This window comes from Pituophis catenifer, unplaced genomic scaffold (assembly GCF_029215685.1).
Source record: "Pituophis catenifer annectens isolate HBS135680 unplaced genomic scaffold, rPitCat1.0.hap2 SCAF_2, whole genome shotgun sequence".
NCBI classification, from domain to species: domain Eukaryota; kingdom Metazoa; phylum Chordata; class Lepidosauria; order Squamata; family Colubridae; genus Pituophis; species Pituophis catenifer.
This window is the reverse complement of record NW_027256882.1, coordinates 92,791,281-92,808,467: the sequence shown is the minus strand read 5'-3', so window position 1 is coordinate 92,808,467 and position 17,187 is coordinate 92,791,281. Positions and strand designations below refer to the sequence as shown.

The following is a 17,187-nucleotide window of genomic DNA, read 5'->3' as shown; positions in this document are numbered from 1 at the left end:
GGAGAGTTTGGCAGCTAGATGCACACTTCATAATAGGATTAGGCTAAATGCTTTTAATGTTATTCCCTCATTGCCCAAATGCATGTATATTTACCTTTCTTTGTTTCTTGAGAACACAAGAGAAGGTTCATGCTTAAATTTTCATTTAGTATACTAAAATTTATGCTAATTTTCATTGCTGAGAACTTGATATGGCAGTTTTTTGCTTTGATATGGAAATACTGAAGCTACTTTACAGTAATAAATACCATGTATTATGCTTAATGCAGCCAGGCAAAATTTACGAATGCACAGTAAGTGAAATTTCAGGAAAAGGAGGAATGTGAAAGATCACATGTATGTTATTCAGCCCCTCCCAAAGCTTTCTCAGTTACATATTTAAAGATACATGTCAGTCCTTTAGGTTATCCCAAAGGTACTTTTTCAAGGGGCAACTGGACTTCCTGGTTTTTCTTTGAAGGCGTTTTGCTTCTCATCCAAGAAGCTTCTTCAGCTCGGACTGGATGGTGGGGAATGTAAGGATTTATACTCCTTGCAGACAGCTGGTCATTTGCATTCTTTTAGAGGGTCACTGAGGCCACCTGCAGATTTATCTGTATCATCAGGGTCACCTGAGTGGTGCAAATTGGTGTGGAGCTGTCTTGGAACTGTTGAAGGGACTGTGTTGCTAAAAGAATCCAAATGTCCAGCTGTCTGCAAGGAGTATAAATCCTTACATTCTCCACCATCCAGTCAGAGCTGAAGAAGCTTCTTGGATGAGAAGCAAAATGTCTTCAAAGAAAAACCAGAAAGTCCATTTGCCTCTTGAAAAAGCACCTTTGGGACAACCATGACCTGGATGACTGAGAATCTCCATAGATGTCCTTTAGGTTAATCTCAGACCCTAAAAGACCTTAATGTTTTTGCTTAATGAATTTAAAAAACGCTTATTGGGGCTCTGAGATCCTGAAAGAAGTAAACAGCTACTTCAAAGTATTATGGAGAGATGCTACATTTGTGCCCCAAAGCAATTTTTGGAGATTTGGTATGAAGCACTGCACTGTCTAACTATTTATACCTTTCTTTATGATGGTAAGATTTCAAGTACTTACTCATTTTTTTCAACATCGACAATAAAGTTTCTTCCTTCAGCTGTTATCCTGAGTTCTGCTCTCGATGGATGCTACATAGAATATAAAAATTAACAGTTACCAATACATAGCCATACAGTGAAGCTTTGTGGATACATGCACTCATTCCTTTGCTATCTAGGTAAACATTTGAGTTTTCAGGATTCAAATTTCAGAGCAAGCCAACTTCAAATTATAGCTTCATACTCTCCCTTACTTTTGTTGATGTAGGTTTCTTGATCAGTTGATACTATACTTCAAATCCATTAATCTACACTGTACTTGCAAATGGTACATTGAACGATAATAAAAAGAGAGGAAAAATAGTGAGAAGCTGATTTTTGGAGACAACACTGATGAATATTGAAATAACTCCTGCATTCCAGCTCAATTGTACTGAATGCACGCCTTCACAACCAGGCTAGTTGCAGCAAGACAGTTTCTTACTAAATGTAATGAAAACCTTCCTAACTTTACAAACATTTGGGCAGTGGAAACCAGAGAGGTGGAAATTCTTCTTCATCAGATGTGTTCAAGCACAAACTTGATATTATCTGTTGGAGATGTTTCAATCTGGATTGTTCTGAGTAGAGAGTAAGACATGATAATCTAAGTGGCCCCCTTCAATGTTATGATTGTGCATGTGTACTAATCTACCTCTGTACAATGCTTTCTGATTGATACCAGATTAATGAATCAGTGGCTTTTGGAAAAAGAGGCCAAACCAAATGCCCTCGTACCGCAAGGGACCTCTTGAAATATCACCAAGTATTTTCAACCACTTTTATTATAATCTTTCCCTTGACATACCACTCAGTATCTTCAAGAGCCCATTAAAACACCTTAGTTTCAGTTGTTGCCATTTGAAGAATTTCCTTTTCTCTAATTGCCACCAACATTTCTGCGGATACTTAATTTAAAAACTAATTTAAATTAATTTAAATACTTAATTTAATTTTAATTTTAAATTAAATTTTTACTTAATTTAAAAACTAATTTAAAATTATATTGCCAGAAAAAAAGGTGGCTTTTTCTAATCTTGCCCAAAAATGATTCTTTCTTCCCTGCTGTCTTATCTAATGCTCAAGTGGTATAATGATATTTTAAACAATCTCAGTACATGGACACGCATCATGACCAGCTATATAGAAAAAACATGACTTAAAAGGAAATTAATGTAGACACATGTTGTGACAGTTACTGGAAGCAGGTTCTGAATAAGAAGGTAACACTTCTTGCTACATCTGTGAGGAAGTTGGCCAATTAGAATGAACTTTTGTGTGACTGTCAACTATGAGCTGAGGAACCAAATATAGGCATTGCAACAAACATGAACAAAATAACAAGCCATTGTCTCCTTCCCCTGCATATCCTTGCCAGCATATGTATTAGATATAATGAATTAAAACTGTCAATGAACAGAAAGGAAAATGACAATTTGGGCTCCTGAAACCCAAATTATATTATTAAATAATTGTTCTCATCTTCATAGTTTTGCATAACCATCTGTCCCCTGTAGTCTCAGTAGAACATTCTACTTAGTAGGACATTGCAGCTTCTGTACAGTATTTGTATTCTATAATCTCTTTTCTTCCCTGATATCTGTGACAGGATACTGGGAACATAGTCTATCTAGGTCAGGGATGGGGAACCATGGCCCTTTTATGACTTGTGGCTGGCTCAGGAATTCTGGGAGTTGAAGTCCACAAGTCATAAAAGGGCCATGGTTCCCCACCCCTGATCTAGGTGAATAGATTTGAGTTTTCTAACCATCATATATTAGGTCCTGTTTTCTCTTTGTAATATTAAACATGAAGCCTAAATGCAGTCCCCCAACTCATTTTTCATAATCTATAGAGGTTAGCCACCCCCAAGACCACACCGATAAAAATTGAGAGCAAATCACTTGTTTTCCGTAGCATAATTTTTGTGGTTTTCATTAAAATTAAAAGCTAAATAGATTATTAATCCACAGACTTTAACATACCTATTTTACTTTTAAGCTTTCATCCTCAAAAATCACCTAAAAACCTGACCCTATCCTCTCAGATGACATCACCATACTTCCTGTGGTCAAACATAGATTTAGATACAACGCACAAATATAAATCCCCTAGGTACAACAGCTGCCTAAATATAATTACAGATTCATTCATTCCCTAAATGTTAAAATGCTGAGCACACAAACAATAATATAAAGAAAATATACTGTACTCTAGGTAGAGTCCAAGCATAATTTTTATGACTTGGCACAATATTAAAGGATGCTAACTCCATCCATCCATCCATCCATCCATCCATCCATCCATCCATCATTTGTTTATTTTTTATTTGTTAGATTTATATCTTTGTCTTTTCTCCAGGAATTTCAGATGGTAATCTTCTTTCTATTTCACAACTACAAACATGTGAGGCGGGTTGGGCTAAGTGAGTTGACCCGAAGGCTCCAAGAGTGGATGGATTCCTTGATAGAGGGTGGACAACTGCCCAGTCCTAGTCCAACGCCTAAATCTTAGATCACTAAGTCCTGCTAGCTCTCTGTGATGCCATCTTATATATACAATTTCATTAATTATGAAAGAAAATGTCTATTTTAATTTTAAAGTTCTGTTCCCTACATTCCTCAAATTATTACAATGAGCTTTCCAGTCACAATCCTTTCCACCTACAAAGCCTTTAGATTTTTGTTTTGTCTTTGGATAAACCAGAATATTGGTTAGTAATTGGGTAATATTAGTTGGTATTTGGATAAACTAGAACAGGGGTCTGCAACCTTAAACACTCAAAGAGCCATTTGGACCCGTTTCCCACAGAAAAGAAAACACCAGGAGCCACAAAACCCTTCCCGTGCCTGACTATTTCTTGAGCGGCCACAAAACTAGCATATGTAGTTGAATTAAATGTTCTGTTTTCTTCTGAAACTTTTCTTTTCTTGGATTTATCCATGGTTGGCCTACCAGGGGTTTGAAAAGCTCAATAAATCATGTGCCGGCGGGTGTTGCACATTGGCAGTTGTGACACATATTTTGAGTGACAGGGAGCCGCAGCAGAGGGGTGAAAGAACCACATGCTGCTCCAGAGCTGCAGGTTGCTGATTCCTGAACTAGAATATTGGTTGATAATTTTAGTCTCTCTCTGTTCTTTTTATTTAACCTCCATCTTTTTGGGGATGTTTGGTTCATTTTCATTAATATTGTGCCAATATCAAACACTTCCAATCCCTTGGAAGTACCTCTACACTTATAAATGATGCTTAAGTGTTCTACTTCATTTTTAAAGATATTTATGCCTGTGAGGTTGTTGCTGCTCTTCTTTCCCTAGTTATGATCTTTACATTTTTCAACTGCAGATTGTCTCAATTCATGGTTCCCAAGATGCCAAAGGTCCATAGAAGTTGTTCCTTCTCTTCGGATTTAACTGAAGCGAGGGAATATAAATCAGTACAAAGGTCACCCCAGAATGAAAGACAGGACATTCACAATGCCTTTCACTCCTCAAATTAATGCCATGGAAGAACTCTTTGTTTTACCCACCAGGACTTTTTCCTCTTAGAATTTTTCAGTTTACATTCAGTCAAATTCATGGACAATGCTAAAAATATGATCAAGTTGAAGGAGAAGATCCTGACTCCTGAGGACGTGGACAGGATCCTGGGGAGGTTAAACGCAACCACATGTTTATTGGACCCGTGCCCCTCCTGGCTGGTACTGGCCACCCGGGAGGTAACACGAGGCTGGCTCCAGAGGATTATAAATGCTTCTCTGAGAGAGGGTTTCTTGCCTCCCGCCTTGAAAGAGGCGGTGGTGAGGCCCCTCCTCAAGAAGCCTTCTCTGGACCCGGCCGTTTTGGCAAACTACCGTCCGGTCTCCAACCTTCGCTTTGTTGCGAAGGTTGTGGAGAGTGTGGTTGCGTGACAGCTCCCACAGTTCCTAGATGAAACCGTCTATCTAGATCCGTGCCAGTCCGGCTTCAGGCCTGGGTACAGCACGGAGACTGCATTGGTCGCATTGGTGGATGATCTCTGGAGGGCTCGGGACAGGGGTTGTTCCTCTATTCTGGTCCTGTTAGACCTCTCAGCGGCTTTTGATACCATCGACCATGGTATCATGCTGCGCCGGCTGGAGGGACTGGGGGTGGGAGGCACCGTGCTGCGGTGGTTCTCCTCCTATCTCTCTGACCGGTCGCAGTCTGTGTTGGCAGGGGGGCAGAGGTCGACCTCGAGGCGTCTTGCTTGCGGGGTGCCGCAAGGGTCGGTCCTCTCACCGCTCCTGTTCAACATTTATGTGAAGCCGCTGGGTGAGATCATCCGTGGTTTTGGGGTGCGATGCCATCTGTACGCTGATGACACTCAGCTGTACATTTCCACCCCAGACCACCCCAATGATGCCCTCGAAGTGACGTCCCAGTGTCTGGAGGCCGTGCGGGTCTGGATGGGGAAGAACAGGCTTCGGCTCAACCCTTCCAAGACCGAGTGGCTGTGGATGCCGGCGTCCCGGTATAGCCAGCTGGTGCCATCGCTGGCTATTGGGGGCGAGTCACTGACCCCCACAGAGGGGGCTCGCAACTTGGGCGTCCTCCTGGACACACGGCTGTCTTTAGAAGAGCATATGACGGCTGTGGCCAGGGGGGCTTTTTATCAGGTTCGCCTGATATGCCAGTTGCGCCCCTTTCTGGATCGGGACTCCTTGTGCACAGTCACTCATGCCTTGGTTACGTCACGCCTGGACTACTGTAACGCTCTCTACATGGGGCTCCCCCTGAGGAGCACCTGGAGGCTCCAGCTGGTGCAGAATGCGGCCGCGCGGGTGATTATGGGAGCGATGTGGCGCTCCCACGTAACACCTCTCCTGCGCGAGCTGCATTGGCTCCCGGTGGTCTTCCGGGTGCGCTTTAAGGTGTTGGTTCTCATCTTTAAAGCGCTCCATGGCTTAGGGCCAGGGTATTTGCGAGACCGCCTGCTGCTACCGATAACCTCCCACCGGCCAATACGCTCTCACAGAGAGGGCCTCCTTGGGGTGCCATCGGTTAGGTAATGTTGGCTGGTGGCCCCAAGGGGGCGAGCCTTCTCTGTGGGGGCACCCGCCCTGTGGAATGAGCTGCCTCCTGGAATACGATTGATCCCGGACCTCCGGACCTTCCGTAAAGCCCTGAAGACGTTTTTATTTCATCAAGCCGGCCTAGCCTAAATGGTTTTTAATTGGGATTTTAAATTTTATAGATTTGGGGTTTTAAATTGGGTAGCCAGTGATTTAATTCTTTTAATTATCTTAACTTTTGCATTTGTATGTTTTTTAATTTTGGCTGTTCACCGTCCTGAGTCCCTTCTGGGAGAAGGGCGGTATACAAATTAAATTAATAAATAAATAAATAAATAAGATTGAAAGTTGAGTCTGCAAATTAGAGGCACTGGCTCCCACTCTCCATTGGATAAATTCAGCGTAACTTTTTTTCCCCCTTTAAGTTAACCAGGCCTGCACAGATATCCAGCTTACACCTAGGATAAAGAGGTGGACAGAGTTCCCAGCTTGACAGTTCTCTATGCAATGCCTTTGTTAGGCAATCTATGTAACGACACTAAACTCAAGAAAAACAAAAACAGAATAACAATACTCTTTCCTGCATGAGGCACAAGGCTACCACATCCTCCCCATCCTTTACTCTGCAAGATTTGGTTACAAATGAAGGATGTTTGAAGCAAAGCATACTGCCACATGCACAGAAAAGGAAATAACATTCTGCTTGTGTTCACTGTAATTCAGCTGGTGCCGAACAGCCGAATTACAGTCAGAACAGCAAAGGCCGACAACTGAATGATCTCACATCATCCTGCTCCCTGAACTGGGTTTTGTTTTTCTGTAGCAAATAACTGGGTAGGGACTAAAAGAATTCTCAACATTGGCCCAAGGCCTGGAGCAAAAGAAAATGAAGAGAGGCTGAATCCAATCAGTATTACTAATTCATACTATCAGAGTCTTGTATATAACACCAGTTCCTTAAGCAAGAGCCAACATGTATCACTGTGTACAGTCTGGGCCATCGTTTTACCAAAGAGATGAGATACAAAAAAGTGACATTGGATGCACAAATATACAAAGAGACTTACAAAGTAAAGCAATAAATACATAACAATTGGGGAAAGCAATATGATCAATTAAACTGCACAGGCATACATTTTATGTTTTCAGGGTTTCTTTAATGGTCTTGAACTAAGCATAAGAAACAATGTCTCCACTGGACCCAAGTCTGAATCTACCAATACAGGCAGTCCTCAACGTACAACACTATTGGGACTAGACTACACTAAGTGAAACATTTGTTAAGTGAGTTTTGCCCCATTTTACGACCTTTTCTGTCACAGTTGCTAAGTGAATCACTGCAGTTAAATTAGTAACAGGTTTTTAAGTGAATCTGGTTTCCCCGTTGACTTTGCTTGTCCGGAGGTCAGAGAAGCTGATCACGTGACCCCTAAGGCACTGCAACCATCATAAATATGAGTCAGTTGCCAAGCATCAGAATTTTGATGACGTGACCATGGATAGGGATGCTGCAATGGTCGCAAGTATGAAAAATGGTCGTAAGTCACTTTTTTCAGTGCCATTGTAACTTTGAATGGCTACTAAATGAACTGTTGTAAATCAAGGATTACTTACAACAATTACAAATAAATGTAATTTATTTGTGGTATTATCATCAATGTCTTGTTTTACCTTTATTAAATAGAATTTAATATATATAATGTCAGACATGCCTGAAGAACATTTAAAATAATAATACCCTTCAAAATACCAATAGTGTGATGTATATCAGCTATATACATACATAAAGTCTCACACCTTTTTAGTGTTCTTGCATGAGATTTTAGCAATTTAAAGGCAATTTTAGCTTTTTGTGGCAGTTTGGGCAATTCAGAGGCAATCCATCTAACACTGTGGTAACATATAGCATATTTCCTCTTTTATCCACAATGAAAATGAATAATTCACAAGATGAAGCGTGTATATGAATTATAGTCTTTTAAGTGCCAAAGACTGATAATTTCATTTTTCTATTCAGAACCTTTACCATACTATGAAATGACCTCCACATCGGAAGCTCCACTACTATTAAAACTAATACAATACTCTGAGCTAAGCATTTTCACAAATTATTCCAGGTAAAGCAAGAGGAAGCAACAAGAGGAACAAAGCAGAAAGTTACGCAAGACATTTATTAACAAACAAAAGGCTTCCCAGTTTTAAAAAGTATTTTCATTTGCACAATAGCAGTTATGCGTATTTGCTAGAAGTACCTCGTAAATATAGAAAAACAAGTATAACCAGTTGGTTTCAGTAAAGGTACAGGTGATCCTTGACTTATGACCACAATTGAGCCCAATATTTCTGTTGCTAAGCAAGACAGTTGTTAAGTGAGTTTTGCCCCATTTCTTTGCCATAGTTGTTAAGTAAATCACTGCAGTTGTTAAGTTACTAATATGGTTGTTAAGTGAATCTGTGTTTCCTACTGACTTTGCTTATCAAAGGGTCACAAAAGGTTATCACATGACCCCAGGACTCTGCATCTGTTATAAATAATGCCAGTTGCCAGACCTCCAAATTTTGATCACATGATCACTGGCATGCTACAATAGTTCTAAGTGTCAGAAATGGTCATAGGTCACTTTTTTCAGCGCTGTTATAACTTTGAACAATCACTAAATGAATGTTTATAAGTTGAAGACCAGCCTGTATTACCACCTATTGTTGTGGGGAAAATAGGACGAACGTGTGTTGGATGTGTTAACTGCCTTATTTGTAAAAAAAAAAATAATAAAGATGGGATACAAATGAATAAATAAATAAAATAAATGTATGTAAGTATATGCCAGGTTTATTTACACCTTGGATTTTTATTTTTAAATAGAACTGCCATTTATTTTAATGGTTTCTCGGCAGGTTTCAGTTAAATTTGTCAGCATGTTGATTGCTTATGAGGGGATCAAGTTTGTGTGATTGGACTTAAAATTGTTGTACAAGAGTATCTTTACAGTTGGAAAAAAATTGATATGCATTTTCTTCCCTTTCTCTTATTTTCACTGCTTTGTTTCTTTGTTTTTTTTCCCTTTTGATCTTCTCATCAGTCAGACTTCTGGCAACTACACAGACAAGCCCAGGGAGGGGGTTTTGATAACATTTTTGGAAGTGGTTTTGTTGTGGTCTGTCAGCCGCCAGCTCCTCCAACAGCCGAATCAGATGAGGAGCAGATGTGGGAGTCAAGGTCAGCATCAAGGCAACCTGAGAACTCTGAGGGGGAAGAAGGAATGGAGCTGTCAGAGAGAGAGACAGAGGTGGAGCCTGGGCCGTCCGATGAGGAAGAGGAGGAACAGCTGGGTCCAGTGCCTGACACACGGATGCGCAGAAGGCAGAGAGGAGAGGAGAATAGTGGAAATCTGTGGGCCAATCCTTGGGACAGAAGAGCCACCGCTTCTAGCGAAGCCCCACCCTAGCTCTGGGGATAAAAGGCAGGGGGCAGAGATGAATAGATGTGGCAGACAACTATTCACCTCCCTGCTGGACAGACTTGTTAGCCTGCTGTGTGAGAGAAACTTTTTGCCAAGGCTGCTGGCGCTCATAATAAAGGAATCATTGCTTCAACTACAGAGGGTTTGTCGTGTTTGGGGAGCTGGGTCAGAACAGGTTTGCCCTTGCCTTCTGCCTAGGAGTGAAGGGGAGGGACTGTCCCGAGGATACCCAGCAGGTTTCCCACTCTTACTCCAATATGTTAACCACTAGTCTCTTTTCACTGATAATCTGTGCAATATTTTGCTAAATTTCAGAAACTAAGCCCAGCAACTGGAGAATGACAATGAATGATTAACTGTTTAAAGTCAGTTAGCTCCTTTGGGGAAGCTCTGCAGGCTGGTGCTTTTCTTAGCTTAACAGGAAGAAAAGCGGATCAGCCCTTTTGAGATATATTTCCTGTTCCTCCACATCATTAGCAAAGGACTTAGGTTCAATCTCATCTAGAAAAGCCCTGCTTTGATTCAGACAACTTCTGAACTTTTCCAATTCAACTCACTTTGGATTCAACCGAATCTGATATATGCTTCTGGGAGAAGCAGCAGGGACATCCCTTGGAAAGGGTCCTGCATTATCAAGCTCTCTTTTTCTTTATATATATGTCACATGCACAAGGGATGTAAAAAAAGGAGGGACTTTAATTGAAAATTTTCAGCTATCATCTTGATTTTTTTTTAATCCCTCTCCCCCAGAACAAACCCATGAGAAAACAAATGCTTAACATTTAGACAGGTTTTTGGCAAAAATCGATTCCTTCTCTTGAAGAGGAAGTTATTAATATCAAAGCATTCAAATCTCAAGAGGGAATACTCATTTTAATTTTAATTCTAATTTTCTTCCCATATATTGCTTCAAAAGGTTACATCTTTTCTCTCTCATACACATGTACACAAACATATGCAAATCACGTCGTTTTGGGTTCTTCACTGCAGCTGCTGAGCAACCAGCCACAGGCAAACTATTCTTGCCATGAGCAGATCATGAATGAGTATCTGGAGGAATCATCAGAAAACAGAATCTTTGCTAACAATTGTAATTTGACAACCTACCTTGTCGTTGCCTGAGTTTGCATCCGCTCTCCACTGAGGGATTATAATTTCATGGGGCATCTGGGCACTGACTGTATTCCTCATTCCTGGAGAAATATAAGAAATTGTTCAAAGATCTATTATGAACTTGTAAAAGTCATCAGAGGAAAAAAATCCCATAATTCATTAAGGCAGCAACAACTTTTATCACGCTGGATATTTCTTACTTCCCTTCAGCAGCATCCTTTAGTTTTAGAAAAGACTCATCTAGTGTTTTTCAAATATTCCGTCTTTAATTTAATGGTATCATCATCTTATTTATTAGGATATGCCCTGCAACAGAAATTATCTGATTGTATTGCATACTTAAAAATATTGGAAAGATAAAATAAACAGTGTTAGAAACTCAGAACAGAACAGAATAACCGAGTTGAAAGAGTCATTGGAGATTTTCTAATCCAACCCACTGCTCAGGCAGGAAACCCTATACCATTTCAGGCAAATGGTTGTCCAAACTCTTCTTTAAAACTTCCATGGTTGGAGCATCCACAACTTCTGGAGGCAAGTCATTCCACTAATTAGCAATAGCACATAGACTTATATACCACTTCACAGTGCTTTTACAGCCCTCTCTAAGCAGTTTACAGAGTTAGCATATTGCCCCCAACCATTTGGGTCCTCATTTTACCCACCTTGGAAGGACGGAAGGCTGAGTCAACCTTGAGCCTGGTGAGATTCGAACTGCCAAATTGCAGGCAGCCGGCAGTCAGCAGAAGTAGCCTGCAGTACTACAGTACCGCATTCTAACCACTGCACCACAGCGGCTCTTTGTTTAATTAACAATTGAGTAATTGTTCTAACTGTCAGGAAATTTCTCCTTCGTTTTAGGTGGGTTCTCTCCTTGATTAGTTTCCATCCATTGCTTCTTGTTCTGCATTCAAGTGCTTTGGAGAATAGGTTGAGCCCCTCTTCTTTATGGCATCCTCTTAGATATTGGAACACTGCTATCATGGTGGCTGGTCCCAAAGGTGCTTTTTTTCAAAAGGCAACTGAACATTCTTGGTTTTTTTCTTTGAAAATGTTTTGCTTCTCATCCAGGAACCTTCTTCAGTTCTTGGTTGGTTCAGTTCTTGGAAGCTTCTTGGATGAGAATGAAACGTTTTCAAAGAAAAAGCAAGAAAGTCCAGTTGCCTTTTGTAAAAGCATCTTTGGGACAACTATGACCTAGATGATAAGACAATCTCCATAAACATTCATGGTGGCCTGATTTAGGAGCAGAACTAAGTTTGTTTGCTTGACTTTCTTCAGCTGCTCCTTCTGGATTTATAACACTAAATCTTTCTGATACTGAGATTAAACTGGAAAAGATTTCTGACCTATTTCTAATTTAATCCCCTACCACTTAGGGGATTAGGGAGCTCTGTCCCTATGTTCCTGTTTTCCTTCATCGTCATTGGGTCCTGTCACCCCCATTCTGTTAAAATTTATGGCTTTTTGTTTTTTATGGTTTTTATTTAGGTTGGTTTTCTCTTTACCCTTAGAGGAATCAGATTTTTTGGGATCATCCCACCATCCTGTGACCAATGGCTCATAGGCTGAATGGATGTTGGTGGTCTTTGGTTATATGTCATTCCTTCCAATCTCTGCTTGTCTGTTAGCTTTGGCTTTACAAGGGGCCTCTCAAAATGCACATGCCAGACTACATTTTCTCTTCTTGGAAAAGTAAGTTTCATCTTTTATCTCTTCTCATTCTTTATTCATCCTTCGCATTAACTTGCCTCTTTAGAATATAGAACATACAGCATAGAATCATAGGGCTGGCAGGGATCTCAGAGATCATGTAGTCCAGAGGTCTCCAATCTTGGCAACTTTAAGACTTGTGGACTTCAACTCCCAGAATATTTCAACCAGCTGGCTGAGGTATTCTGGGAATTGAAGTCCACAAGTCTTAAAGTTTCCAAGGTTGGAGACCCCTGATCTAGTCCAACCCTTGCTATAAGGTCAGGAGACCTTATACCATCCCGATCAAATGGCTGTCCGGCCTATTCTTGAAAAACTCCACAACTCTGCACCCACAACTCTGGGAGCAAAATATTCCATTGATTAATTGTTCTCACTGTCAGAAAATTTCTCCTTACTCCTCGATTGGATCTCTCTTTAACAAGCTTGCACCCGTTACTTCCTGTCCTGCCCTCAGGTGCTTCAGAGAAAAAAGTCAATCCCCCTCTTCTCTGTGACAACCACTCAGGTATTGAAAGATAATTATCATGTCACTCTCTCTCAGCCCAACCCACCTCATAGGGTTATTGTTATGGGCAAAATTGGAGGAGGAAAGGATATTAGATGTTTGACACCTTGAGCTAGTTATAAAAATAAAGGTGGGATATAAATAAATAACGGTACTTTTCCCTTACCTGCTTTTTCCTTATTACAGTCTTAACTTGCTCAATTGCTGTCCATAAACTAGCTGGGAACCACACTGGCTCAAGAAATTCCTTTTTGACTTTCAAACTTGCTATATTTTGTCCAGTGATGGTCGGAGGTTCTGTGGGGACCATGTTTTCCGCTGTCCTGATTGGTAGATTCCTCTGCTGTTTTATCCCTCCCATCCATGTCTGGAAAGCTTTCAGGACATTTGGTTTAGATAATTTGTAGGATCCCTTCCTTCCTCCCCCAGAATTGATTCCCTTACATATTTGACACTTTCTTATCTGATGGGCCCCATGATGGACATGCTGGAAAAGAAACACCTTTGTATGTATAATCCTTCCTGTCACTGAGGCTAAAGGAGGAAGTGGCAGAACTCTTCTCCATTTGATTTGGCTGAAAAGTTCTCAAGGGAAGAGAGGGAATATGTTTTTAAAAACGACTAAGGAGATCAATGACCAGAGTGAAGTAACAGACAAGCAGCTCTCTCCTCTTCCCCAATCAAGGAGAAAACTAACCCACCTACTGTATGGATTATTCACTTTATTCATTTTTGGAGCATATTTTTCAAAGAACATTGTAAGTACTGTTGGCATTTTAAGACCCTGTGTTGGTTCTTCAAAGAGTACTCATACCTTTCTAATTAACCTAAAATTAAAAACTTCTACACTTAGTCCAACTAGAGGCTGTGACTCTTAATTATAGCTGCTGTAAGTTATCCCACAGGGTTCTGCTGACACCAGGTTGTGGGTGTTGTTTTGGAAAAAAAAATTCAGCAATTCCATTTCTCCTGGGCATACCTGTTGAACATCTTTTCGCAAACAAATGCACTGCTTCTGAATTAAACCTTCTTGGGAGCAGAACAATTACAGTAGCAATAAAAGCAGAACGGGCTGACGAGGAATAACAATTCTGCTCCCCTGTTCAATCTGTTTTAGTCCTGTTATTTATAAACAAATTCTTTTGCAGTTATTTATTTATTATTTATTTATTTATTTTGTATGTATGTATGTATGTAATTTATATGCTGCCCTTCTCCCGAAGGGCTCAGGGCAGTTTACAAGAAGGAGACAAAAAAAAATTACATAAACATCAGTCAATTTAAAATTAGTTAAAATTAATTAAAATTTAATTAAAATTATTAAAAAACTTAGTTATGAAAACTAAACACGCACCTCATATTTTGTCTTCCCGGAAATGCTTACATATCATACCAGTTCCATTCCCTAGAACCGAGGGCATTTATTTCCCACTAAATACCCCCCTTTTTTTAAAAAAATAATAATAATGGCACCATTTAAAGAAAATATAAAGATTATTTTCCAATGCTGAGGATATTTACACTCATCGTTAAGTTGCTCTACTTGAATAGCCACTCAGTTAGCAGCTCTAATTATAATATTAGCCTTGCAGAGAGATGCAAACATTTACCTGTCCATCCCGAAGCCTCAGCTGCAAACTCTCTTAGACAAAGCAAGGTGATGCCAATGCAATAAGCCAAGCCCCCTTCTGCCAACATGGGCATCGTTTTTCCAATGATCTGGGAAGATCGTCCGCGAGATGAAGACTGACAGCTCCGCCACTCTTATGCCTCCGCGTTTGCAAGGACATTGGGCAGAAGCCCCTTGAATTCGTGCGCCTACTCAAGGCCATTCTTAAAGCCCGCCCACGGAAGCCATCCTTCCGCCCATTGGTCAGAATTTCTCCCGGTATCAATGATACGAAGCCATCACAAAAAGATGCAAGCGAGAAAACCGATCCTTCTTCCCCACCTCTCCTTGCCTCCCGTTTTAAAACTGATCAGAACCTGCAGCGAGTATTAACTACTCCAAGTCTCCAAAAGCCTCCAAGCGCGATGGGTTTATACGTGCAATTTTTTTTACTTCCGTCAGGTTTGCTTTTAAGGAGCCCTAAAATCCTAAAATCCGTGACGGGGGCTCTTTCCCCCCGCCTGCCCTTATTTTTAAGGTCTAACGTGCAAATCGAGCCGACAGCCCGGCACCCGAGCAGCTCCAACCTTGGAAATAAAAGCACCGCGCGCGCCTCCGCCAAGCTCCCGAAGGGGACCGCATTGCGAGTCTACATGCGCAGTAACCGGAATGGCTCTTTCGGTGCGCCCTCTGGTGGCGAGTCTACATCCTGCAGAAGCCGGTGCTGGAGGTGGAACGTTACCCACAGTAACATTTCTCTCCATGACATCCTTTTTATGGATGTCAATGGTGTGGGGGAACCCAAACTTTTGGCATGAAAAGCACCACAGTCCAAATCAGTTTCTCAACTTCAGCAACTTTAAGATGTGTGAACTTCAAGTCCCAGAATTCTCCAGCGCTAAGGTTAAATGAAGGTTTAAAAAATGGTGTAAACCAGGGGTCCACAACCTTCGGTCCATGGACCGGCACCGGTCCGTGGTATGTCAGCAATCAGTCTGCACAAACAAGCAAAGCCCCATGCACAGGATGCAGGCAGGATGCGAAACCACACCCTCTCTGGTTTGCAGAAAAAGCTCTCTCTATGGAACCGTGGCCAAAAGATTGGGAGCCACTGGTTTAAACCATAAATATCAAGGTAGCAGTTTGTGGGCCAAGTACCTTTCATCCTATAGTCATGCATTTGATTTCCTTTTTATGAGTGACCGAATTCCCCACTAACTAAAGGACCTATTTAAAAGTCAAGACTAGTGCCAGCAGCATACACTTGTGGCAGCCAAAATTGATAAGAAGGCAAAAAGAATGACTTTAGCATATGTAAAAAAAAGGTCAGCCTTTATAGCACAGTGCTCCCTTTGCCATCTTATCACTGTCAATCCCCCCCTCACCCTCGGCAGACACTGTTGTCTTGAGAAAGGCCTTGTGAGAGTGCCTAGTTCAGTGCTGTTCAGAAAGTTGTTTCAAACTGGGAAAGAAAAGCAAGTTCTGGCAGCTGTGGTTGCTGGTTTACATATGAAACCCACTGACCACTGGAATTAGCTCCAGTAAATCCAGAGAATAAGAAATGGTGAATTCATCTGAAGGATTCGGTTTTTATTCTGAGCATCAGGATCTTTCTCAGTGTCCTGAACTTATTATTTTGTGGACGATCAGTGTTGTATTTCTGGCATCTGCCATTGTGGGCTGAAGCCCACAAAAGCCATACAGTACTATAATAAATCTTTTGGGTTTTCATAAAACAAGTCCTGTAGAAAGCTGAATACTGTATTTGGTGGGTTTAATGGAAAATATTATCCAGAAGATGAATCAAGTATTATGTCTCCAATGATTTCCTTTGATTCATGATGAATCAAGGATGTATGTATGCTGCAAGCAATTTTCTTAACTAGGCAAATTGCAACTATAGTTTGCTATATTTTCCATTACTCCGTCTTCTGGATCCTGGACAGTGGTGAAATCTGAACCGGTTTGCTACTGGTTGACTGGCTGCACATGTGTGCTGCGCGGACATGCGCAATTCACACCAAACGTGCACTGCACACGCTTGCACAATATACACCAAAAGGAGGCTTGGGAAGGTAAGTAGAACAGCATTGGGGGGGGGAATCAGCTGTGGCACGTGATCTTGGGGACCATTTTAAAAAACTTTTTAAAAGCATTTTTTACTACCGGTTCGGGTGAATAGGTAGTAAAAAAAATGCTTTAAAAAAGTAAAAAAAGGCTCAATCACAGCTGTGCCACACGATTGTCTGAGCCTTTTTTTTTTTTACTCTTTTAAAGCATTTTTTACTACCTATTCATCTGAACCGGTAGTAAAAAAAATGCATGAAAAGTTAAAAAAAAAAAAGTTCCGTTGATCATGTGGCACAGCTGTGATCATCCAAGTCTTTTTTTTTTTTACTTTTTTAAAGCATTTTTTTACTACCAATTCATTGTAAAGTTTGTCGGAACTTTTTTTTTACATTTTTTTACTACCAGTTTGGGCAAACCGGACTGAACCAGTATCATTTCACCCCTGGTCCTGGACAATTTTCTTTCATATTTAATGATGGCTCCAAGCATGTAGCAAGCCATCTGCAGAGGAAGACAATGTCTCATATACTGTAGGTAATTTTTCTAGTTTGTTGTTTGGTAAAAGAGA

The 17,187-nt window shown here is 40.8% G+C and overlaps 1 protein-coding gene across 1 annotated transcript in view; it reads right to left on the bottom strand.

The window, feature by feature from the left end:
- The window catches only part of ADAM19 (ADAM metallopeptidase domain 19), a 62,326-nt gene extending 47,682 nt beyond the window's left edge, over nucleotides 1-14,644 (bottom strand). Inside the window, exons 1-3 of the mRNA XM_070933840.1 lie at nucleotides 14,551-14,644; nucleotides 10,714-10,799; nucleotides 1,092-1,162 (exon numbers count right to left, since the gene is read on the bottom strand). Of these exons, the coding sequence (XP_070789941.1) occupies nucleotides 1,092-1,162; nucleotides 10,714-10,799; nucleotides 14,551-14,644 (251 nt within the window). The remainder of the gene's footprint in view (nucleotides 1-1,091; nucleotides 1,163-10,713; nucleotides 10,800-14,550) is intronic.
- Between the last annotated feature and the right edge of the window lie 2,543 nt (nucleotides 14,645-17,187).